Source organism: Hemibagrus wyckioides, linkage group LG09 (genome assembly GCF_019097595.1).
Source record: "Hemibagrus wyckioides isolate EC202008001 linkage group LG09, SWU_Hwy_1.0, whole genome shotgun sequence".
NCBI classification, from domain to species: domain Eukaryota; kingdom Metazoa; phylum Chordata; class Actinopteri; order Siluriformes; family Bagridae; genus Hemibagrus; species Hemibagrus wyckioides.
In genome coordinates this window covers 21,945,657-21,971,615 of record NC_080718.1, presented here as the reverse complement: position 1 = coordinate 21,971,615, position 25,959 = coordinate 21,945,657, and the positions used below count along the sequence as shown (strand labels likewise).

The 25,959-nt window shown below is 42.3% G+C and overlaps 1 protein-coding gene across 2 annotated transcripts in view; it reads right to left on the bottom strand.

Annotated features, from left to right (window-relative positions):
* The window catches only part of LOC131359258 (palmitoyltransferase ZDHHC14-like), a 71,388-nt gene that overhangs the window by 30,490 nt on the left and 14,939 nt on the right, over positions 1-25,959 (bottom strand). For both annotated transcript variants that reach the window (XM_058398966.1, XM_058398967.1), the window contains exons 3-5: positions 14,159-14,319; positions 2,432-2,590; positions 999-1,136 (exon numbers count right to left, since the gene is read on the bottom strand). In XM_058398966.1, the coding sequence (XP_058254949.1) occupies positions 999-1,136; positions 2,432-2,590; positions 14,159-14,319 (458 nt within the window). The remainder of the gene's footprint in view (positions 1-998; positions 1,137-2,431; positions 2,591-14,158; positions 14,320-25,959) is intronic.

Genomic DNA, 25,959 nt, shown 5'->3' with positions numbered 1-25,959 from the left:
AGAGAGAGTGAGAGACAGGGAGAGAGAGTGTGTGAGAGAGAGAGAGAAAGAGTAAGAGAGTGTGTGTGTGAGAGACAGAGAGAGAGAGAGAGAGTGAGAGACAGGGAGAGAGAGTGTGTGAGAGAGAGAGAAAGAGTAAGAGAGTGTGTGTGTGAGAGACAGAGAGAGAGAGAGAGAGAGTGAGAGACAGGGAGAGAGAGTGTGTGAGAGAGAGAGAGAGAGAAAGAGTAAGAGAGTGTGTGTGTGAGAGACAGAGAGAGAGAGAGAGAGAGTGAGAGACAGGGAGAGAGAGTGTGTGAGAGAGAGAGAAAGAGTAAGAGAGTGTGTGTGTGAGAGACAGAGAGAGAGAAAGAGAGACAGAGAGAGAGAGTATGTGTGTGAGAGAGAAAGAGAGAATAAGAGAAAGTGAGAAAGCCAGTCTAGTAACAGAATGACTATTTGTAGCTGCTATAAAATAAATAATAACAGACGCTAACTTGTTTCTACGAGGTTCCGCAAAATTAGCTAACTGTAAATGTATAAAAAGGACTATTATTCTTTTAAAAAACAAAACCAACCAAACAAACAAATTGTTCCTAAATTGCAGAGGTACAAGAACAATAAAAGACTTTTTGGAGACGTGACTCAACTTCATGGCCACATCAGTTCTCATTATTGATTGTATTTGTATAAGAGCATGCTCTGGTGTGATTTCTTACTCTGCTGTCTGACTCCAGACACACTTTTTAAACATTTATAGCCTTAATTACTCAGCATTAACCCAATTACACCAAATCTGATAGTAAACATGCTTATTATACACACCATTTATCATTCACAGGTCATGCTGTCTATGCTGATCTGTAAAACAAGACCACATCGAGCTGTTCTTACACACACACACACACACACACACACAACCTCTGTGTGTTCATTATGCCCACGCTGGCCTTTGACTAAACAAGCACAGCAGCAGGGAGCATCAGGTCTCAGGGCTAAAAACAGCCACGATCACTTACTCATGATTATGTGCGTGATGACGAAGGCGAAGATGAAGATTGTGAGGAAGGACAGAGACAGGATGAACATGTAGAAGAAGCGGTAGTTCCTCTTTCCGACGCAGTTGCCTACCCAGGGGCAGTGATGATCGAACCGCTCTGCACAGAGATCAAGAGAGAACCTATTTAATATTCAATAACATGCAGAGAGGGTTAAACTTAATCCACTGCGGCCTCGTTTAGTGCAGCTACAAAGCACATTGATTAAACGTTTGTCACTCTAATGAGCAAGAAGGGCAGCACGCAAATCAGGGTCGAATTCAGAAAGTCCATTAAGCCGGTAGAGAAGGATTATGGGGCATGGACGGGAGAGTTTGTCCTTGTGAAGACTTTGTCCAGCAAATAAAGAACAAAAAACATGATTTTTATTGGTATCTCATCTTGATCGTTTCGGACTGTTTTGCTGCTTCTGGGTCTGTCGAAGACCAACACACTCATCATATGACGTTCAGAACTGAAAATCAGTGTATTGTCTTTGAAATCGAGCAGCTGGAGGACATTTTATGCCAGACTAATAGAGAGAAACCAGAGCTGATCTTTAAATCAGAAAAAAACTACAAAGGCAACTGATGCATTTGTTTTTGTCTTATTATAAATAAAAACTTTCACAGTTCAAGTATGACTCTAATACATTCACCATCAATCAAAGGTCACTGTATGACCAGTAGGATGTTTTTAATGAAAACAAATCATCTTACTGTGGATAAAGCCTCTGTCCGTGAATCATGGATCAGAGGTTGTGTATTTAATTGTGTCACATTAAACTAAACTAAGACACCAGAGAGATAGCACATCCTCGGTTAACAAAAACTGGGATTAAGTTCTGAGGCTTTAAAAAGTTGAAATCGGTTCATGAGAAGTAAAGGATTGGTTCATTTCTGTCTACTATCTAAGCTGGGAAAATAAAACCTTTCTCTGTTCATGCAAATAAACAACCTGAAGCACTGGTCACTAGCTGACCTGTACATTGACTCCATCGCAAAATGCAGTGCCAGTGATTCAGTGAATACGTGGGCAAGACAACATGAAGAAAAACTCTCTGGAGTTGCTGTTTATTTTAGTGCATGCATAGTAGAATATAGGAAAAAGACAGCCGGACTGTGCCCTTGGGATTGGCGTTGATGCTACCAACATCACCTAACACATTATTTATTGTCAAAAACAACATTAAATGAATCAAGGCACTGAACGCCCTGAAAAAGGAAAAAAAAAGACCTTTCTGCAAAAGAAATGAAAGGTAAAAGAGCGAACGAGTTTGTAAACAGCAAACAATTCAGAAATGCTGTCTCATACTGATGGTTGAAATTTCAACAATTATAAATAGTTCTGCTGTCTATGCCATGCACTGCTCCACATCTCACAGCTCTTACAAGTCCACCAAAATAGCGACTCACCCACGCAGTTATCACAAAGACTGCAGTGCGATGCACGCGGTGGTCTGAAGATCTTACAAGTAAAACAGTACTTGAGCTTCACCGTCTGTCCGTTAATGGTGATCTCTTTTGTCCGAGGTGGAGGCCGGTATCCTGTAGTACTGGAACCATTGGCGACATCTGTTAGGAGGAGAGAAGATTGGTAGTGATGTTAGAGCATCTAAAAGATATGCAGGTTCATACATGTATACGCTATATCATATATGTATACGCTATTCTGTCATTTTGTTTTATAAATAGTATGAGTAGTGTGCTCATGTTGAAAATTCCAACATGATCATGTGTAAATGGATTGTGACTTATTCACATTTCATTTACATTTCTGGGATTTGGCAGACGTCCTTATCCAGAGCTACTTACAATTTTCCTCATTTTATACAACTGAACAACTGAGGGTTAAGGGCCCAGCAGTGGCAGCTTGGTAGACTTCGGATTCAAACTCACAAGCTTCCGATCCAGCACCTTAGACACTAAGCTACCACATCCCACTTATTCAACCGACAAAAAATAAGTGTGGACACATCATGCACTCATCGCTTGCAATGTAGTGGGAAAGGGGCAGGGCTACCAGGCGCTGACACAGAATAAGGAAAAAAAAAATTCAAGATGTCCGACAACACGCTTGTTTACTTGTTACAAGTCATATTGTAAATTAGTCATATTGTGCGATTTATTTTTCAACATTGTACTTTATTCTGTTAAAGTTAGCGGCGGCGCATTATATGCATTTGATGTTAGTTGCAGTCACCTGGAGAAACGGATTACACTTCCAGTTATAGATAAATAAACGTTAATGTTCGATTTGAGACGAAAGAGTAGATAGCGCATAGTTTATGATAGGTCATTTTCTGGCCAGAAGCTTCAGCATCTCAAAGCTTCGAATTTAAAGAGCTCTCTGCATTACTGTACACTGGTTTGAAGAAAAGAAACTTTTGAACAACGTTGAAGAATGACTAGGAAAAAATATCCAGGTGCTATGGAACTAAACGGCCGTTTGGCACATTGTTTTGACCAAACATACGATATAATACTCAAGTTGAAGCATTTGTGTAATCGGATATGATGTTTCCATGTTTGGGAAACAACGGCTGAATGTGTAAGACACCTTTAGGTAAAGGATAACTCAACACAGATACTATACTGAAGTTTAGTGTGTGTACATTCACCAGCCTCTAAATCCACGGATGTCTCTACACTGAAAGGATTTACATAATGCACTGGACATCAATAGTGTATGCCTTAAGATAAATATAGATTTAATGGAGCCTCGTTACTCAGTCACTCACCACCATCTACAGCTCTGAAATAAAAGCAACGTTAAGCCACGCAATGCTTTAGCTGTGTCAGGAAAAGCGGTGACACTTTATGCTTTAATTGGGTTTCATTTTCCTTTTAGAAGTTAAATGCAATTATACGCTTGTTCCAAATTCAAATGTATTGTCGCATATTCATCTTTTGATCTCGAACCCAAATACAGGGGAAAACGAAGAGGAAAACAAAAACAACCCCAAATGCAGCTTTATGTTCCAATACTTTTGGAAGGCACTGTGTGTGTGTGTGTATATATAAAAATCATGGTAAAGTTTAAAATGAATACAGTTACAGCCATGATGCAGCACCCCTGGAGCAGGGTGGGTTGAGGGCCTTACTCCAAAACCTTGGTGGTGCTGGAGCTTGAACCCCGATCTTCTGGTCAATGACTCCGAGCCTTTAACAGTTGAGCTACCACCATCCACAGAGCTGGACATTTCTGACAGGATGAAGATCTTTGCTTATCACTCTGTTTATGAACATAGTTCACATTACATCTTAATTATGTAATCTTACCAGGATGGATTACATAGCTATTAGTTTTTCCTATCGCTACAAAAAGATTTTGAAAAACATTTTCATCTTTTTCACGCCTCTTCACATGAATCTGTTCACTTGTTTATGTTGTTTTCACAGAATGTTCAGGGTTTTGCTTGGTCGCCTGCATCCTGTGCAATCCCTTCAGAACTGGTACTGAATAAACCAGTTATATTTCATACCAGTAATGCCATAAGCTTAATCTAAGACAAAAAAAATCAGAATGAACTGAATAATCCAAGACTTTGTAATGCCCCATGTTTTTAACAAATTCAGTCGAATAAAATTATCTTTACATTAGTAGCAGGAATTCATCTTACCTAATGCTGGGAATACGCTCATTAACCATAACATTAACCAGCTTGTTTGTGTAGCATGAGCTAGCTTAGTGGTTAAGGCATTGTACTACTGATCAGAAGGCTGAGAGTTCAAACCCCAGCAAAGCCCAGCTGCCACTGCTGGCCCCTTGAGTAAGACCCTGAACTGCTGACTTGTACAAATGCGAGAAATGTAAAGAGCTCTGGATAAGGGTATCTGCCAAATGCTATTAATGTAAACGTTTAATCGGATTGAGATCTGGGGAATTTGGAGGCCAAGTCAACACCTTGTCAAAACTCTCATATTTCTCAAACCATTCCTGAACAATTGTTGCATTATTGCAGTATAGATCATCCTGCTGAAAGAGGCCACTGCCCTTAGGGAATACTGTTACAGTGAAGTCACATGCATCCTTGTGCCATCTCTTCCTCAGATAAAAGTGAAACTCAAAGTTTCTTATTTTCAGTATTCAAACATGGTTCGACTACTACCAAGTTCCCAATTGCTGAGGTATTGTCTTTAGCCTTGGAACATAAGCAAGATTTTTATAAACAGCATACTTTATTATATCTGAGGAATATATTGTTACAGATACACAGACAAAAAGCCACCTTGATAAGATTCTGTTCCTCACTGCTATGTTAGATGACTAAAGGTCGTAACTTGGAATTTCCAACCTCCGACTGGGATAAAGAACCACCCCCGAACTTTTGAACTAGGTTATAATCCTCAACCCTGAGTTCTGCAAGTGATCTAAAATCAACATGGCTGCTCACAGCATGAACAGTAAACAAAAGCAACACTTCTTACCTTATCACAGATAATACAGTTCTCCATTTGAGAAGATAAATATACACTATAAATTGAGTAAGACCTTTAAATGTAAAGAGCTCTGGATAAGAGTGTTTGCCAAATGCTATTAATGTAAACGTTTGATCGGATTGGGATCTGGGGAATTTGAAGTCAACACCTTGTCAAAACTTTCATGTTTCTCAAACCATTCCTTAACACTTTTTGCATTATGGCAAGATGCATCATCCTGCTGAAAGAGGCCACTGCCATTAGGGAATACTATTATAATGAAGTGATATACTTGGTCTGCTACAATGTTTAGGCAGGTGACATTTTAAAATTAACATCAACCCAAAACTTCCCAGCTGAAAACTGGCCAGAGCATCAGACTACCTCTGCTGGCTTGCCTTCTTCCCATAGTGCATCTTGGTGCCATCTCCTCCTCAGATAAAAGTCTGAATCGCAGAATTGCCCCCATTCACACCCGGTTCGAATACTACCAGGTGTTACGACCCCGAGGTAGGCCTTGGGGTCAGCAATGGGTGGCCTTCCAAGCTGAAAGTGGGGAGGAGACCAACCGTGTCTAGACAATAATAATCTAGAGTAAACAACCAAAATTAGCCCGACACGATACTTAATGTTTATTTCATTTTACTGTGCTGTACAAGAAGAAACACACGAATTTACAATATTTTACAAGTTTCAAAACACTGGCAAAGCGCGACACTAGACAACAGCGTTGCTAAAGAATAGAAACCAAGTAAAACCAAGACATACATTTATAATACACGCTTATCTAGAAACAAAAGTGAAACCAAAGAACTATCTACACTGCGCCTTCCCTCGCAAACTTAAGTACAGGGGGTGGCACCCGCACCTTACCTAAGGTATTTAGACAGCCTTTGTCGCTACGCGATACAAAACGTATCTGTCCCAGCCCAATTGCTAAGGTATTGTCTTTAGCCTTGGAATAGAAGCAAGATTTTTATAAACAGCATACTTTATCATGTCTGTTGAATATACTGTTACACAGACGAATGCCACGACTTATTGTAAACTGTATAAATGTCTTCAAGTACCATGGGATGATATTTTCCTGGCTGACCTCATCCTCTAAACCATAAAGCATTCAACACTGCCCGTCGTTTGTAAACTGAATGCTGGAGCTGGTAGAACATGAAAAATAAAAAATCAATCACAATGACTTGAATATACAAAGCCATTAAACACACGTATTTCACTGTATCTTTCACACGAGTCCTTTATACTGTATACAGCATCATGACCAGCACTAAAATCTGACAGTATAATACACTTTATTACTAGATTTTATCCGCTCCATTAACCATACTGTTCAGCTATAAGATTCCATCATGCAGTCATTAACGATCCTGTGAAAGAGTGCGAGGGTGATTTTATAAGCTCTCCAGCACAGGCACAGGCGTGTGAGAATGGTAGAGAGTTGGAGTATGACTGAGAAAAAGCGTGGGGGCAGCAGGTGGAGATCGTAGGTGTGAAACAGATTACGTGGAAAATAAAAAAGCTCAATACGTGTGTAGTCTTGCTAGTCTGTCATGGTCAATGCACATTCTGTTCTCTTTATCTGTATGGCACAATCGATCGATCGATCGCGCTCTCTCTTTCTCTCTCTCTCTCTCTCTCTCTCTCTCGAACCCAACCCAAATCAACAGACTGTGTAGGAGGTGAATGAGTAACAGAAGTTCCCACAAAAGACGAATCAAGAAGAAGGGGGGGAGGCTTTGTTTATTAATGACTGATTAAGGCTAAATATAAATCTTAAGCCTAGAGCAAAATCCTGTAACATTACCTCAATTCAAACAAAAGCCATTTCATGGTAGAGTCAGTCAATGTTTTTTTTTTAAACACGTGGTTAAGCTCGTTGAGGTTGGGGTTTCTCCACAGACAGTGTCGGTGTCCTTCTGTACACTTCTGTATAACTATAACCGCATAACATTTAGAACAGTTTCCAAATTATTGGAACGTGACGTGGCTGTTGTATGAAAGTATATTGCAGGCTTCCATATTTGGTCAACATACAACAAAAGCTGTAAGACACTTGATCAGTGATGGACAAATCAATAGCTAAGGCACTCGGGACAGCACCGGCTATCAGTGAAGAACCGCAAGGCAAACGTCGTTGAGTAATCGGAGCTGTCTGGTGGAAAAGCAGATTGTGACTAGATATAACACTATATAGTGTTGCGCTCCTATAAAAAGAATGATCTGTATTATTAACTTAAATATACAAAAACAAAACTCACAATAGGTTTCCTTTCAACAGATCTTTGCTTTGTGCACAGGGCTTGGGCCTTATAGTTCCAGGAAAATTGTAATGCTAGGCCATATACAAGTGTGTGCTTTCAAATTTGCATCAAGAACCAAATATGGGTGTGACGGTCATCTGTCTCTGGAGAGCTGAACTTTTGGCCAAATAGCATACATCACACATCATTTATTTGCACTTGTTACAAACAGTAGTCTGCATTGGGCTAAATATAAATACACCCTGCCACTTCCGAGGTAAGCCGATTGCAGCATTGCTTCATCATGTTCAGCTTCAACATATAAGAAGTTCCATATTCTTCCATTCCAGCCACAGCAGTGGACACATCAGTAGCTCAGACGCCAAGGACAAGCAGGTTTCATGACCAGTTATTATTATTTTAACGCTGTCATAATTACACTTCTGTTGTAATTATAAGTTATGTCAAACATGTCGAGAGGAAACAAAGCCTCTTTGACATTTGCGAGGGCGGAACCCTGTCTATATGGGACGTTTTGTCGAGTGCTCAAACACCATGTGTCACATCAGTCACACTGTTAAAAACTAGGATAATGAGCATACACTTAGTCAGGATTCAATGCAAACAAAGCACAGCAGTGAGGCAGCACACTGGAGCTTCATTTACTAAGCCCTCATGTCAGGTATGAGCAATAACTACAGTTTTTATTTTTTTTAAAATGACCTTTTAATCCAAGAAGAGAGAGAAAGAGAGCAGAATTCAGCTACTCCATGGTGATCGAGGCTAAGGAGACTGATGAGCAGGACAGTCACAGAGTATTTCCTTTCGCCGTCTTCCTCCATCTGCTGTACTTCACTTTCTGTACAGTTAGTCAGTTCACTCTATACTGTACAGGACGAACTGCCAGAAAACAGGATGTAAAGGATCCACAGTCTAGAAATATCAGAATTATAAATCCGTGAGCTCTATTCGCCTGAAATTCATCGTCGGATCAATCGAACACTTGGCTTAGTTAAAACCTGTTGTGACCTAAAAGTAAAGCTTTGTTCCTTTCTTTATTCTTTCTTCCACGAATTATCCCATCTCGAACATATTACTAGCAAAATTCCTGATTCTGATTGGTCAGAAGGCTGCGATTCATTTTCTATAGCAGCAGCTCTGGAAGTAGTTCCGGCTCCAAGGCAAATCACAGACATATATCAATGCACTAATTTTAACAGGTTATTGCTTCTATAGCAGGTTTTGAACTGCTATTTAATTGTTTTAATACTGATTTTTTTTTTTTTTTTTTTTTTTTACACTGATGGGCATTTAACATTAACATTTTTGAAAGGAGTCTCCACTGTTAGCAGGAAAATATCCAGGATATTTATGTCTTTAAGAAACTTCAAGAGAATGTTGCTAGTTATTGATGTTGATTATTTTCCTATAACATCATGCCCTGTATGTTTCATTCTCCATTTCATTTATGTGTGCAATCATTAATTCTTAAGAATGACTTTATTGTTTTACAAAGTGTACACATTATACACTAAAGCTGTGGTGAGATCTTCGCAAACTAAACGCAGGTGTACACTAGAGATGCAACAATACAGTTAACCCACGGTTCAATACGTACAGCGGTTTTTACCCACGGTTTTCGGTTCGGATGGCTTGGCAAATTAAAGGTTTTTTTTCCATTATTCTTTGCTTAGGTGACAGGAACAGTAAGTATGTGAAGAAGAAAAAAAATGATGTTATAATTATTTTTTGTGTCTCTCGGAACCAGTTGGGTCTGAATGCTGGAAGGAATCAGCTAGGGACTGTTGCTTTTTGGATGCCTGTGTTACCTGCTCTGCCATCCTGCTTCCACACAGTGATATCTCTGGGTGATGGAGCTGCAGATGTGTGGTCATGTTGGAAGTATTTCCATGTCAGTATGTAACTCGTGTGTAACACTGCTTAAACACAGTCATTTTTTTTGTTTAGCATTTTTGTTTCATCGCCATCATAGTCAACAACAAATCCAAAATGTTCCCACACCACAGATTTGAAAGACGGAGCTGCTTCCTCATATTTGTCTCACTTCACCGCTCTCCAGGGTTAGAGTGAAATCTGACACCAGCATCGCAAGCGTGGTTACCGCCCCTAACTTTACGCGCTCACTGATTGGACTGATTTACTCGCGGGGAGGCGTGTCTGTCTCAGCGCGTAGACATACAGTACAGGCAAACACAAACAGGCGGTTCAGAGAGTAATAAAACGCATGGTTATTATTGTTTTATGGAAAAACCGAAAAACCACGGTTCACATACGCGTATTCGGTCGTACCGAACGGTTCAACATTATATTGAGTATTGTGGCATCCCTAGTGTACACTAGAAGATTCGGGCAAGTACACTGTCACTAATTCTGTCTGAAACACAGGCAGGGGATAAGATCAGTGTCGTTATCTCGGTAGGCGTACGTGAATCTGAGCCAGCGTAAAAGCTGAGCATGTTGCTTCTCTTCTCTTTTAGCCACTATTTACATATTGACACACTCCAACACTAAGCCAAAGATGAACTGACCAAATTCTCCAGAGCTACAAAGTGCAGGGATCGAGAGCAACAGATTAGTAGACTCTCACTTCAAGGTCCATAAAGACATGGATGAGTGAGTTTGGTGTGGAGGAACTTCACACCTGACCTCAACCTGATAGAACACCTTTGGGATGAATTAGAGCAGAAACTATGAGCCAGGCCTTCTCGTCCAACATCAGTGCCTGAACTCACAAATGCGCTTCTAGAGGAATGGTCAAAAATTCCCATAGACACTCCTAAACCTTGTGGAAAGCCTTCCCAGAACAGTTGAAGCTGTTATAGCTGCAAAGGGTGGGCCAACTCCATATTACATTCATGTGGATGTAAAGGCAGCAGTCAAGTTCCTTTGGCAAAAATGACTATATGCACTCAGTTATATGTCTTTGTCTGTATTAATGCAACTAACTAGCTTACTAACTCATCATTTATTACATAACTTTAGCTACCACTTGTTACCTTATTTAATAAAGTCTTACAGGTGACCAAAAACATCCCACTAAAGCATTTTACTGTCTAGAGAACTAGCTAACAAACCCAAGACAGTATGTTAAAACTGTATATTTCAGCAGAATATATTCTGTAATAAAATAAAATAAAATAAATTAAAATAAATTTATACATAAAAGCTGGTTTAAGTGATGAGTTAAAAAACCTGCTTAGTATCTCAAACTGTATACTGAATAACTATTCAGAAGCCTGGAGGATTAGGAGACTTACAAAATGAAGACATGGCCATGGATTTGCAGTGCTGACAGACTTTTATTTATAAATGACTTCCGTGCTTTTGTCTAGTCTCAGGAGATTCTAGGAACACAGACTAGTAACACATGGTAGCGTTTGAACACAATACCACAGGCAGATCATGTGTTTCCTACTGTCAGTTTCAGCCACATTCATGCTGGAACCTCTAAGGGTTACAATAATTCAATCTGAACGGGAAGATATATACATACATGCACATATACATACCCACACACACACTCATACACATACGCACATATACATACACACACACACACACACACACACACACACTCATACACATACGCACATATACATACACACACACACACATACACATACGCACATATACATACACACACTCGCATGCACGCACAGTGCACATATACACACACATATACATACACACAATCACACATATACATACACACACAATCGCATGCACACAAGCACATATACATACACAGACAGGCACATATACACAAACACACATCCAGACAATCGCACATATAAATACTTGCGCACATACATACAAAATACATACTTACATGTGCGCGCACGCACGCACACATGCACACGCGCACACACAAAATGCAGGCAGTGGAGGCTCAACAGTTAAGGCTCTGGTTTACTGATCAGAAGGTTGGTGGTTCAAGCCCCAGCACTGCCAAGCTGCCACTGTTGGGACCTTGAGCCCTTAACCCTCTCTGCTCCAGGAGGGCTTTATCATGGCTGACCCTGTGCTCTGACCCCAACTTCCTAACAAGAAAAGTATTTATTCAGATACAGATCAAGAGCTTCAATTATCCTTCACATCAAACATCAGAACTGGAAAAATCTGATCTGATGCCTAGGGGTGCCAGATGGGCTGGCTTAAGTGTTTCACAAACTGCAGATTTGCTGGAGTGCACAGCTGCTAGATTTTACTCAGAATGGGACAAAAAACCTCCAGTGAGTGGCGGTTCTGGGGACGGAGACGTCTTGAGAGAAATCAAATGAGCAGACTGGTTTGAGCTGACAGAAGACTCCTATAGCTGCAATAACCACTCGTTACAACCATGGTGAGCAGAAAAGCATCCGAAAAAGCACAGAACCTTGATGGAGATGAGCTACAACAGCTGAAGACCACAGCCGGCTCCACTCCTGTTGCCAGGAAAAACACGGGAGGAAAAAAACTAGAAAAATGTCACCTGGTCGCTTTCCAGTCTTGAAGTGGATATTTTGGGTTTTGGCACCATTCTGTGTAAACTCTAGCGACTGTGTGAAAATCCCACGAGATCAGCAGGTTTGGGGAAAAATTTTCTCCAATTCTGATGCGAACATTAACTGAAGCTCTTGATCTGTACCTTTTTATATATAATACTGCCGGCTGTGACAAACCAAACAACCGAAACACAATCAAAGGCTTCTATTAACTCTCAGCCTTTCTATAGTAACAGCTCATTCACAGGGACTTGGTCGATACTCCAGGAAATCTATGATTAATAATACATGATATAAATAACATTATTTATATAGAAACCGGTATAACCGTTAATATACTGAATTTTTTTTAACATTAGGGAGTGTCCAGTAGTGTTTAACTATTGTTATTACAGTGGAACCTCGGCATACGAATGCTCTCTGTAACGAATTTTCGCCTTAGCATATGAAATTTTGCAAGAAATTTGCATCGGCATACGAAGCGTTTTTGGCATACGAACGATCCGGACTGAACCGAACGCCGGCTAAGCTGCTCGTACTTCCCGGAGCCGTTCAAAACTTGTTTGTGTCAATGGAAAGCCAACCGAAGAGAGTTTACAAATTACAGTTTTTCAGTCAGCAAAAACTGTTTCGAAAGAGTCAACCCACGATACCAACACTGCCTTCAGCACGCGTTCAAAAGCTACATGATCGGGCGTTTTTATGTTGACAGATTGATGGTGTTTGTGGTCTGTTCTATTTTTAGCTCAAGCTTGGTGCCACGACTTCCTGTAAGGACCCTTAACGTGGAACGCACGGCTTGGGTCAGTTCTTTGGAAGCAGCCATACAGTTTACCTACACTTGGTACTGGTAATATTGGTCATATTTTTGGGTGGCTGGAACGGATTATTTGCATTGAAGATAATGGATAAGGACCTCATCCATCCCAACAATGGACTCTTCTCTCTGTTGCGGTTCCTTGAAGGCAAACACAGAGAGAATGAGGAGGACCTTCTAGAGAATACCTAGAACCTGGACTTTCTTGACTTTTTCTCTGGACATTGTGCATATCCGATATTGAATTTCCGTAATTTATCATATTTTTTTAAATTTTCTATTACTATGTTAGTTTTATATTTCTATTTTCTTTAAATCTTATTTTATCTATATCCCTAAAAAATTTTTTTTGTCAATTTCTCTTGAAACAAGGACAGTCGTAAAAAAGCATTTCACTACATGTCGTGCTGTGTATGATTTTGTATGTGATAAATAAAATCTGAATTTGACATCATTTCTTATTGGAAAATTCGTTTCACAATATAAATTTCCGCCTTAAGAACTTGCAGAGGTTCCACTGTACTGTTGTTATTATTAACTTCAAGCAAGATAAACAAGAGACTGCCGCTGTAATCTTTGCTAAATGACTATAAGAGGTTTAAGAGGAATAAAACAACTTTAGGAGAAGATGATATTGTAAAAGAATTAAGTCTAGAATGGTGACTGTATCTTTGCTTTTTTGTCATTGATTATTTTGCTATAACAGCATGACTGTTCTGTTTTATTCTTTCCTTACAACACTAACTAGCTGCTATAGAGTTGGTCAAAGAAATCACACACCGCTCTGACTGTGTAAAGGTCAGGACGGCCCTCTTAGTGGGTGATTTCTAGCGTCAGTTATAAATATGTCAGTCTCTCGGAAGCCAAAAGATTAACCTCATCTCACCTCCAGTTATCTAGGTCAGAACTAACGGCATGGACAGAGCATTTTGGAAGCTCCTTTATCTCTGCCTTACACGTGTCCGAGACTGATAATGACCGTTTTGACAAGGCTGTACGTGACGAGAATGTGATGACGAGACGAAAGTCTCACTCACGCACAACCAGCCTGACACGTCGAATCATAATCCTGCACAGGCAGGGGACACTGTTAGAGGATTTTGTGACAGGGACAGAGGAGAATTATGGGAATATGACAGCGGACCTATCTGTCTCTCCAAGTCTGCGGCCTCGTCCGGGGTGGCTCTGGGCAGGACGCCGGGGTCGCTGAAGCTCGTCCTGAGTAACGTCCCCAGTACGAAGAAGAACAGCACGCCACCCACCACGGGGATCGCTAGACTCAGCGTGGCCGCCAAGAACGGACAGCTGCGGAGGGAAATAAATAAAAACATGTCAAAGCTGCTACATGGGAAATTTAACATTACAGTAGTGTTAACAAACCTACACACTGTGTCTCATAAAATCTCTTAAAATAACCTGATATAACATTTATGTTTTATCTCTTATTACAATTTTCAGTTTTATTCACACACACAATCAATGCTAGTAAGTCATGGTATGCAGATTGTTGTAGAAATGCACTCTCTAGAAGACCAGTGGCTTTGCTTGATCATACTTGCTTTAATCACAATTGTTTAGTTAAATTTTAGAAAATAAAATAAAATAAAATTAATCTGTATAATAAACTTCTGGTCATGGAAACAAACCTCAATCGAGTCCAACAAATAAAGTAGGAAATTTTAGTTAATCGCAATTACTGACACGTTTGCACAATATTTCAACCACTCACTTTTGTTCTGCAGACACACACGCATAAATACCCCCAAACCTAAACATAAATACCCCCAAACCTAAACATAAATACCCCCAAACCTAAACATAAATACCCCCAAATCCAAAAATAAATACCCTAAAAATCCAAACATAAATACCCAAAAACCTAAATATAAATACCCCAAAATCCAAACATAAATACCCCAAAAACTGAACACAAGTACCCTAAAATCCAAAATAAATACCCCAAAAGCTAAAACACAAATACCCTAAAAATCCAAACATAAATAGCCCAAAACATAAACAGAATATATACCCTACAACCTAAACACAAACACCCCAGAACCTAAACACAAATACCCTTAAAACAAAACATAAATACCCCAAAATCCAAACATAAATACCCTCACACTGGTAAACACAGCTAAAAACAGCCCAATAAATACACCATAAATACTGCTAAATGCCCCTAAACTCATAAATCCACCCAACACTTTTCTCAAAACCAAAAAAAAGTATATTTCACATGCACAAAAAATGTTCTGCAGCCATATGCACGAACAATTCAATTGTCTTGTCTATTCATTAGGAATATTTCTCCCCTGTATATTATTTCTACCTGAACGTTCCTCACTAAGAAAGAAGGAAATATCACATCTCTTTTACTCGCCATTTAACACCATTATCTAATCTAACCCAGAGTTCCAGCTTAATCCTATTACTCCTGCACTGTTAGGTGCACATGACTCTAATCACATTAGTCTGGATGATGATCTTTCTCACGTCCTGCCTCATTAATCCAAGTAGCCTAATAGCTTTCAAAACAGCTGTTAAAGTTTTTCTGGTGAACAAAAAAACCCCACCACAGAATCTAGAGAAGATAGAAATAAAAGCTAATTGCAGGCTAATGCTGATTAATCTAAAGTTTTTCCTCTATATTCTGAATTAAATTTGCTTGACCAGACTGCTATTATGACTTTATAGGACTTAGTTTTGCAGCTCAAAATTAAAAGTGTAGAATCGACCAATAGAACAAACAAAACTTGCTGTTTGTTTCTCAGGGCTTTTTTTCCTTCTTCCTGTGGTGTTTTGTTCCACTTTCACAAGAAACAGTCAGCTTCCCCCATCGTACAACACCGACCAATCAGAGAGCAGCAAGGAGATCACATGATTCATATAGAACTGCTGCTCATGCTGCATCACAGGGCAATGGAACACCTTCAGAGAAAGCTGAGTGAAAACAAACACCCTGTTCACTGCTCAATACCCCCAACCCAAACATAAATACCCCAAAGCCTAACATAAATACCCCCAACCCAAACATAAATACCCCAAAGCCTAACATAAATACCCCCACCCCAAAGCCTAACATAAATACCCCCAACCCAAAAAAAAATACCCCAAAGCCTAACATAAATACCCCCAACCCAAACATAAATACCCCAAAGCCTAACATAAATACCCCCAACCCAAACATAAATACCCCAAAGCCTAACATAAATACCCCCAACCCAAACAAATACCCCAAAGCCTAACAAAAATAAACACCCCCCACCCACAAATACCCCAAAGCCTAACATAAATACCCCCAACCCAAACATAAATACCCCAAAGCCTAACATAAATACCCCCAACCCAAACATAAATACCCCAAAGCCTAACATAAATACCCCCAACCCAAACATAAATACCCCAAAGCCTAACATAAATACCCCCAACCCAAACATAAATACCCCAAAGCCTAACATAAATACCCCCAACCCAAACATAAATACCCCAAAGCCTAACATAAATACCCCCAACCCAAACAAATACCCCAAAGCCTAACAAATACCCCCAACCCAAACAAATACCCCAAAGCCTAACATAAATACCCCCAACCCAAACAAACACCCCAAAGCCTAACAAATACCCCCAACCCAAACAAACACCCCAAAGCCTATCAAATACCCCCAACCCAAACAAACACCACAAAGCCTAACAAATACCCCCAACCCAAACATAAATACCCCAAAGCCTAACAAATACCCCCAACCCAAACATAAATTCCCCAAAGCCTAACAAATACCCCCAACCCAAACAAATTCCCCAAAGCCTAACAAATACCCCCAACCCAAACATAAATACCCCAAAGCCTAACATAAATACCCCCAACCCAAACATAAATACCCCAAAGCCTAACATAAATACCCCCAACCCAAACATAAATACCCCAAAGCCTAACATAAATACCCCCAACCCAAACATAAATACCCCAAAGCCTAACATAAATACCCCCAACCCAAACATAAATACCCCAAAGCCTAACATAAATACCCCCAACCCAAACATAAATACCCCAAAGCCTAACATAAATACCCCCAACCCAAACAAACACCCCAAAGCCTAACATAAATACCCCCAACCCAAACAAACACCCCAAAGCCTAACAAAAACCCCCCACCCCAACAAACACCCCAAAGCCTAACAAATACCCCCAACCCAAACAAACACCCCAAAGCCTAACAAATACCCCCAACCCAAACATAAATACCCCAAAGCCTAACAAATACCCCCAACCCAAACATAAATTCCCCAAAGCCTAACAAATACCCCCAACCCAAACATAAACACCCCAAAGCCTAACAAATACCCCCAACCCAAACATAAACACCCCAAAGCCTAACAAATACCCCCAACCCAAACAAATACCCCAAAGCATAACAAATACCCCCAACCCAAACATAAATTCCCCAAAGCCTAACAAATACCCCCAACCAAAACATAAATACCCCCAAACCTAAACATAAATACCCCCAAATCCAAACAAATACCTCAAAACACAAATATAATGATGCCAAAAAAACAAAAATACCCCAAAACTCAAACATAAATGCCCCGAAACCTAAACATAAACACCCCCAACCCCCAAATCCAAACATGAATACCTCAAAACACAAACATAATTACCCCCAAAAAACATAAACACCCCAACACCTAAACTTAAAAAACCCAACCCCCAGACCTAAACATAAATACCCTCAAACTCAAACCAATTTCAAAAAATGATGTAAAAAGCAGACTGGAAAGAACAGTTCAGTCTGGGTTTTTGGCTGAAAATATCAGAGCATTTTTTCCAGTGAATGTGTGATGGCCACTGCACAAATAAATAAGTGTTTATTAATAAGCTCTTGTTTTTCCCTCAGGTCTGGAGGCCCAGTGCTCCTTTATGGCTTAATATGAAAAAGCTTAATGTGAAACTCTGGTAAACAGGACAAGTCACGCATTCTCATGACACGTAACAAGAAACAAACACGTCTGAGTGCAGAGTGCTGACACTGAGCACAAATTAGTTACGGCTGCTTGAGCTGCACTAGAAATACTGGATCATCTGAGGACAAATGAAAGAGTTTTCCCCGATTTTTTTAACAGAACATCATTACTGCTCCAAATTAAAATAATGTAACTAGTTGATGTCCAGTTTTATTTCGTCCAATTAGGTGAGAGAGAGTCAGAGTGAGAGTCAGTATTATGTTAGAAGAGCTAGCATATGCAAATTATATGACTGGATCAAGTCACGCTTTACATTAGTCACTATGTGTTATTTCTCATTTATACACACACACACACACACACACACACACTCTTTCATATGCATGCACACAAACACTCCCTCATACATACACACACTCATTCACATACACTCTCATTCACACATACATACCCTCACACACACTGTCTTAAGCACACACACACACTCTCTCTCACTTACTCAGTCTCATATGCATGCACACAAACACTTTCATACATACACACACACACTCTCTCTCTCTCATACACACACCGTCTGTGTCTCTCTCTCTCTCATTCACAGACACTCACACACTTCCACACTCACTCACACACACGGTCTCATGCACACACTCACTCGCTCACACACACACAGTCTCATATGCGTGCACACAAACACTCACACACACACAATGTCTCATATGCATGCACACAAACACACCTTCATACATACACATACTCTCATTCACACACATACTGTACACACACACACTCATTCACACACATACTGTACACACACATACACACTCTCTCATTCACAAACTGTCTCATATGCATGCACATTCTTTCTTACATACACACACATACTCTCTCTCATTCACACACACACACACACACTTGCATACACACACTCACTCCCTCACACACACTCTCTCTCTCACTCCCTCACACACACACTCTCTCTCACTCACAAACACTTTCATACATACACACACAAACTCTCTCGCTCATACACACTCGGCCTGTCTGCCTGTCTCTCATTCACACACACACTTCCACACTCACTCACACTGTCTCATGCACACACTCACTTGCTCACACACACATCTCATATGCGTGCACACAAACATGCACACTCTCTTATGCACACGCTCTCTCTCCCTCTCATATACACACACGCTCTCTCTCCCTCTCATATACACACACGTCCTCTCACTCTCATATACACACACGTCCTCTCACTCTCATATACACACACGCTCTCTCTCCCTCTCATATACACACACGCTCTCTCTCCCTCTCATATACACACACGCTCTCTCTCACTCTCATATACACACACGCTCTCTCACTCTCATATACACACACGCTCTCTCTCACTCTCATATACACACACGTCCTCTCACTCTCATATACACACACGCTCTCTCTCCCTCTCATATACACACACGCTCTCTCTCCCTCTCATATACACACACGCTCTCTCTCACTCTCATACACACACGCTCTCTCTCACTCTCATATACACACACGCTCTCTCACTCTCATATACACACACGCTCTCTCTCACTCTCGTATACACACACGCTCTCTCTCCCTCTCGTATACACACACGCTCTCTCTCCCTCTCGTATACACACACGCTCTCTCTCACTCTCGTATACACACACGCTCTCTCTCCCTCTCGTATACACACACGCTCACTCTCCCTCTCGTATACACACACGCTCTCTCTCCCTCTCCTATACACACACGCTCTCTCCCCCTCTCGTATACACACACGCTCTCTCTCACTCTCATATACACACACGCTCTCTCTCACTCTCATATACACACACGCTCTCTCTCCCTCTCATATACACACACGCTCTCTCTCCCTCTCATATACACACACGCTCTCTCTCCCTCTCATATACACACACGCTCTCTCTCCCTCTCGTATACACACACGCTCTCTCTCACTCTCATATACACACACGCTCTCTCTCCCTCTCATATACACACGCTCTCTCTCACTCTCATATACACACACGCTCTCTCTCCCTCTCGTATACACACACGCTCTCTCTCCCTCTCGTATACACACACGCTCTCTCTCCCTCTCATACACACACGCTCTCTCTCCCTCTCGTATACACACACGCTCTCTCTCCCTCTCGTATACACACACGCTCTCTCTCCCTCTCGTATACACACACGCTCTCTCTCCCTCTCGTATACACACACGCTCTCTCTCCCTCTCGTATACACACACGCTCTCTCTCCCTCTCGTATACACACGCTCTCTCTCACTCTCATATACACACGTCCTCTCACTCTCATATACACACGCTCTCTCTCACTCTCATACACACGCTCTCTCTCCCTCTCATATACACACACGCTCTCTCTCACTCTCATATACACACGCTCTCTCTCACTCTCATATACACACGCTCTCACTCTCATATACACACGCTCTCTCTCACTCTCATATACACACGCTCTCACTCTCATATACACACGCTCTCTCTCACTGTCATATACACACGTCCTCTCACTCTCATATACACACGCTCTCTCTCACTCTCATATACACACACGCTCTCTCTCACTCTCATATACACACGCTCTCTCTCACTCTCATATACACACGCGCTCTCTCACTCTCATATACACACACGCTCTCACTCTCATATACACACACGCTCTCACTCTCATATACACACACGCTCTCTCTCACTCTCATATACACACACGCTCTCTCTCACTCTCATATACACACACGCTCTCTCTCACTCTCATATACACACACGCTCTCTCTCCCTCTCATATACACACACGCTCTCTCTCCCTCTCATACACACACACGCTCTCTCTCCCTCTCATATACACACACGCTCTCTCTCACTCTCATATACACACACGTCCTCTCACTCTCATATACACACACGCTCTCTCTCCGTCTCATATACACACACGCTCTCTCTCCCTCTCATATACACACACGCTCTCTCTCCCTCTCATACACACACGCTCTCTCTCACTCTCATATACACACACGTCCTCTCACTCTCATATACACACACGCTCTCTCTCCCTCTCATATACACACACGCTCACTCTCACTCTCATATACACACACGCTCACTCTCACTCTCATATACACACACGCTCTCTCTCACTCTCATATACACACGCTCTCTCTCACTCTCATATACACACGCTCTCTCTCACTCTCATATACACACACGCTCTCACTCTCATATACACACACGCTCTCACTCTCATATACACACACGCTCTCTCTCACTCTCATATACACACACGCTCTCTCTCACTCTCATATACACACACGCTCTCTCTCACTCTCATATACACACACGCTCTCTCTCCCTCTCATATACACACACGCTCTCTCTCCCTCTCATATACACACACGCTCTCTCTCCCTCTCATACACACACGCTCTCTCTCACTCTCATATACACACACGTCCTCTCACTCTCATATACACACACGCTCTCTCTCCGTCTCATATACACACACGCTCTCTCTCCCTCTCATATACACACACGCTCTCTCTCCCTCTCATACACACACGCTCTCTCTCACTCTCATATACACACACGTCCTCTCACTCTCATATACACACACGCTCTCTCTCACTCTCATATACACACACGCTCACTCTCACTCTCATATACACACACGCTCACTCTCACTCTCATATACACACACGCTCTCTCTCACTCTCATATACACACGCTCTCTCTCACTCTCATATACACACACGCTCTCACTCTCATATACACACACGCTCTCACTCTCATATACACACACGCTCTCTCTCACTCTCATATACACACACGCTCTCTCTCCGTCTCATATACACACACGCTCTCTCTCCCTCTCATATACACACACGCTCTCTCTCCCTCTCATATACACACACGCTCTCTCTCCCTCTCATATACACACACGCTCTCTCTCCCTCTCATACACACACACGCTCTCTCTCCCTCTCATATACACACACGTCCTCTCACTCTCATATACACACACGCTCTCTCTCCCTCTCATATACACACACGCTCACTCTCACTCTCATATACACACACGCTCTCTCTCACTCTCATATACACACACGCTCTCTCTCACTCTCATATACACACACGTCCTCTCACTCTCATATACACACTCGCTCTCTCTCCCTCTCATACACACACGCTCTCTCTCCCTCTCATATACACACACGCTCTCTCTCACTCTCATATACACACGTCCTCTCACTCTCATATACACACGCTCTCTCTCACTCTCATATACACACGCTCTCTCTCACTCTCATATACACACACGCTCTCTCTCCCTCTCATATACACACACGCTCTCTCTCACTCTCATATACACACGCTCTCTCTCACTCTCATATACACACACGCTCTCTCTCCCTCTCATATACACACACGCTCTCTCTCACTCTCATATACACACGCTCTCTCTCACTCTCATATACACACACGCTCTCTCTCCCTCTCATATACACACGCTCTCTCTCACTCTCATATACACACGCTCTCTCTCACTCTCATATACACACGCTCTCTCTCCCTCTCATATACACACACGCTCTCTCTCCCTCTCATATACACACGCTCTCTCTCACTCTCATATACACACGCTCTCTCTCACTCTCATATACACACGCTCTCTCTCACTCTCATATACACACACGCTCTCTCTCCCTCTCATATACACACGCTCTCTCTCACTCTCATATACACACGCTCTCTCTCACTCTCATATACACACGCTCTCTCTCCCTCTCATATACACACGCTCTCTCTCCCTCTCATACACACGTCCTCTCACTCTCATTTACACACGCTCTCTCTCACTCTCATATACACACGCTCTCTCTCACTCTCATATACACACACGCTCTCTCTCCCTCTCATATACACACACGCTCTCTCTCACTCTCATATACACACACGCTCTCTCTCACTCTCATATACACACACGCTCTCTCTCCCTCTCATATACACACACGCTCTCTCTCCCTCTCATATACACACACGCTCTCTCTCACTCTCATATACACACACGCTCTCTCTCCCTCTCATATACACACACGCTCTCTCTCCCTCTCATATACACACACGCTCTCTCTCACTCTCATATACACACGCTCTCTCTCACTCTCATATACACACGCTCTCTCTCACTCTCATATACACACGCTCTCTCTCACTCTCATATACACACGCTCTCTCTCACTCTCATATACACACGCTCTCTCTCACTCTCATATACACACACGCTCTCTCTCCCTCTCATATACACACACGCTCTCTCTCCCTCTCATACACACACACGCTCTCTCTCACTCTCATATACACACGCTCTCTCTCCCTCTCATATACACACACGCTCTCTCCGTCTCATATACACACACGCTCTCTCTCACTCTCATATACACACACGCTCTCTCTCCCTCTCATACACACACGCTCTCTCTCCCTCTCATATACACACACGCTCTCTCTCCCTCTCATATACACACACGCTCTCTCTCACTCTCATATACACACGCTCTCTCTCACTCTCATATACACACGCTCTCTCTCACTCTCATATACACACACGCTCTCTCTCCCTCTCATATACACACACGCTCTCTCTCCCTCTCACACACACACGCTCTCTCTCACTCTCATATACACACGCTCTCTCTCACTCTCATATACACACGTCCTCTCACTCTCATATACACACACGCTCTCTCTCCCTCTCATATACACACACGCTCTCTCTCACTCTCATATACACACACTCTCTCTCACTCTCATACACACACACGCTCTCTCTCCCTCTCATACACACACACGCTCTCTCTCACTCTCATATACACACACGTCCTCTCACTCTCATATACACACACGCTCTCTCACTCTCATATACACACACGCTCTCTCTCCCTCTCATACACACACACGCTCTCTCTCACTCTCATACACACACACGCTCTCTCTCCCTCTCATATACACACACGTCCTCTCACTCTCATATACACACACGCTCTCTCTCCCTCTCATACACACACACGCTCTCTCTCACTCTCATACACACACATGCTCTCTCTCCCTCTCATATACACACACGCTCTCTCCGTCTCATACACACACACGCTCTCTCTCCCTCTCATATACACACACGCTCTCTCTCACTCTCATATACACATACGCTCTCTCTCACTCTCATATACACACGCTCTCTCTCCCTCTCATATACACACACACGTCCTCTCACTCTCATATACACACACGCTCTCTCTCCCTCTCATACACACACACACGCTCTCTCTCACTCTCATATACACACGCTCTCTCTCACTCTCATATACACACGCTCTCTCTCACTCTCATATACACACGTCCTCTCACTCTCATATACACACACGCTCTCTCTCCCTCTCATATACACACACGCTCTCTCTCCCTCTCATATACACACACGCTCTCTCTCCCTCTCATACACACACACGCTCTCTCTCCCTCTCATATACACACACGCTCTCTCACTCTCATATACACACACGCTCTCTCTCCCTCTCATATACACACGCTCTCTCTCACTCTCATATACACACGCTCTCTCTCACTCTCATATACACACGCTCTCTCTCACTCTCATATACACACACGCTCTCTCTCACTCTCATATACACACACGCTCTCTCTCCCTCTCATATACACACACGCTCTCTCTCACTCTCATATACACACGCTCTCTCTCACTCTCATATACACACGCTCTCTCTCACTCTCATATACACACACGCTCTCTCTCCCTCTCATATACACACACGCTCTCTCTCCCTCTCATACACACACACGCTCTCTCACTCTCATATACACACACGCTCTCTCTCCCTCTCATACACACACACGCTCTCTCTCACTCTCATATACACACGCTCTCTCTCACTCTCATATACACACGTCCTCTCACTCTCATACACACACACGCTCTCTCTCCCTCTCATATACACACACGCTCTCTCTCCCTCTCATATACACACACGTCCTCTCACTCTCATATACACACACGCTCTCTCTCCCTCTCATATACACACACGCTCTCTCTCCCTCTCATACACACACGCTCTCTCTCACTCTCATATACACACACATCCTCTCACTCTCATATACACACGCTCTCTCTCCCTCTCATATACACACACGCTCTCTCTCCCTCTCATATACACACACGCTCTCTCTCACTCTCATATACACACACGTCCTCTCACTCTCATATACACACACTCTCTCTCCCTCTCATATACACACACGCTCTCTCTCCCTCTCATACACACACGCTCTCTCTCCCTCTCATATACACACACATCCTCTCACTCTCATATACACACACGCTCTCTCTCACTCTCATATACACACACACGCTCTCTTTCCGTCTCATATACACACACGCTCACTCTCATATACACACACGCTCTCTCTCACTCTCATATACACACACTCTCTCTCACTCTCATACACACACACGCTCTCTCTCCCTCTCACATACACACACGCTCTCTCTCACTCTCATATACACACACGTCCTCTCACTCTCATATACACACACGCTCTCTCTCACTCTCATATACACACACTCTCTCTCACTCTCATACACACACACGCTCTCTCTCACTCTCATATACACACACACGTCCTCTCACTCTCATATACACACACACGTCCTCTCACTCTCATATACACACACGCTCTCTCTCCCTCTCATATACACACACGCTCTCTCTCACTCTCATATACACACACGTCCTCTCACTCTCATATACACACACGTCCTCTCACTCTCATATACACACACGTCCTCTCACTCTCATATACACACACGCTCTCTCTCACTCTCATATACACACACTCTCTCTCACTCTCATACACACACACGCTC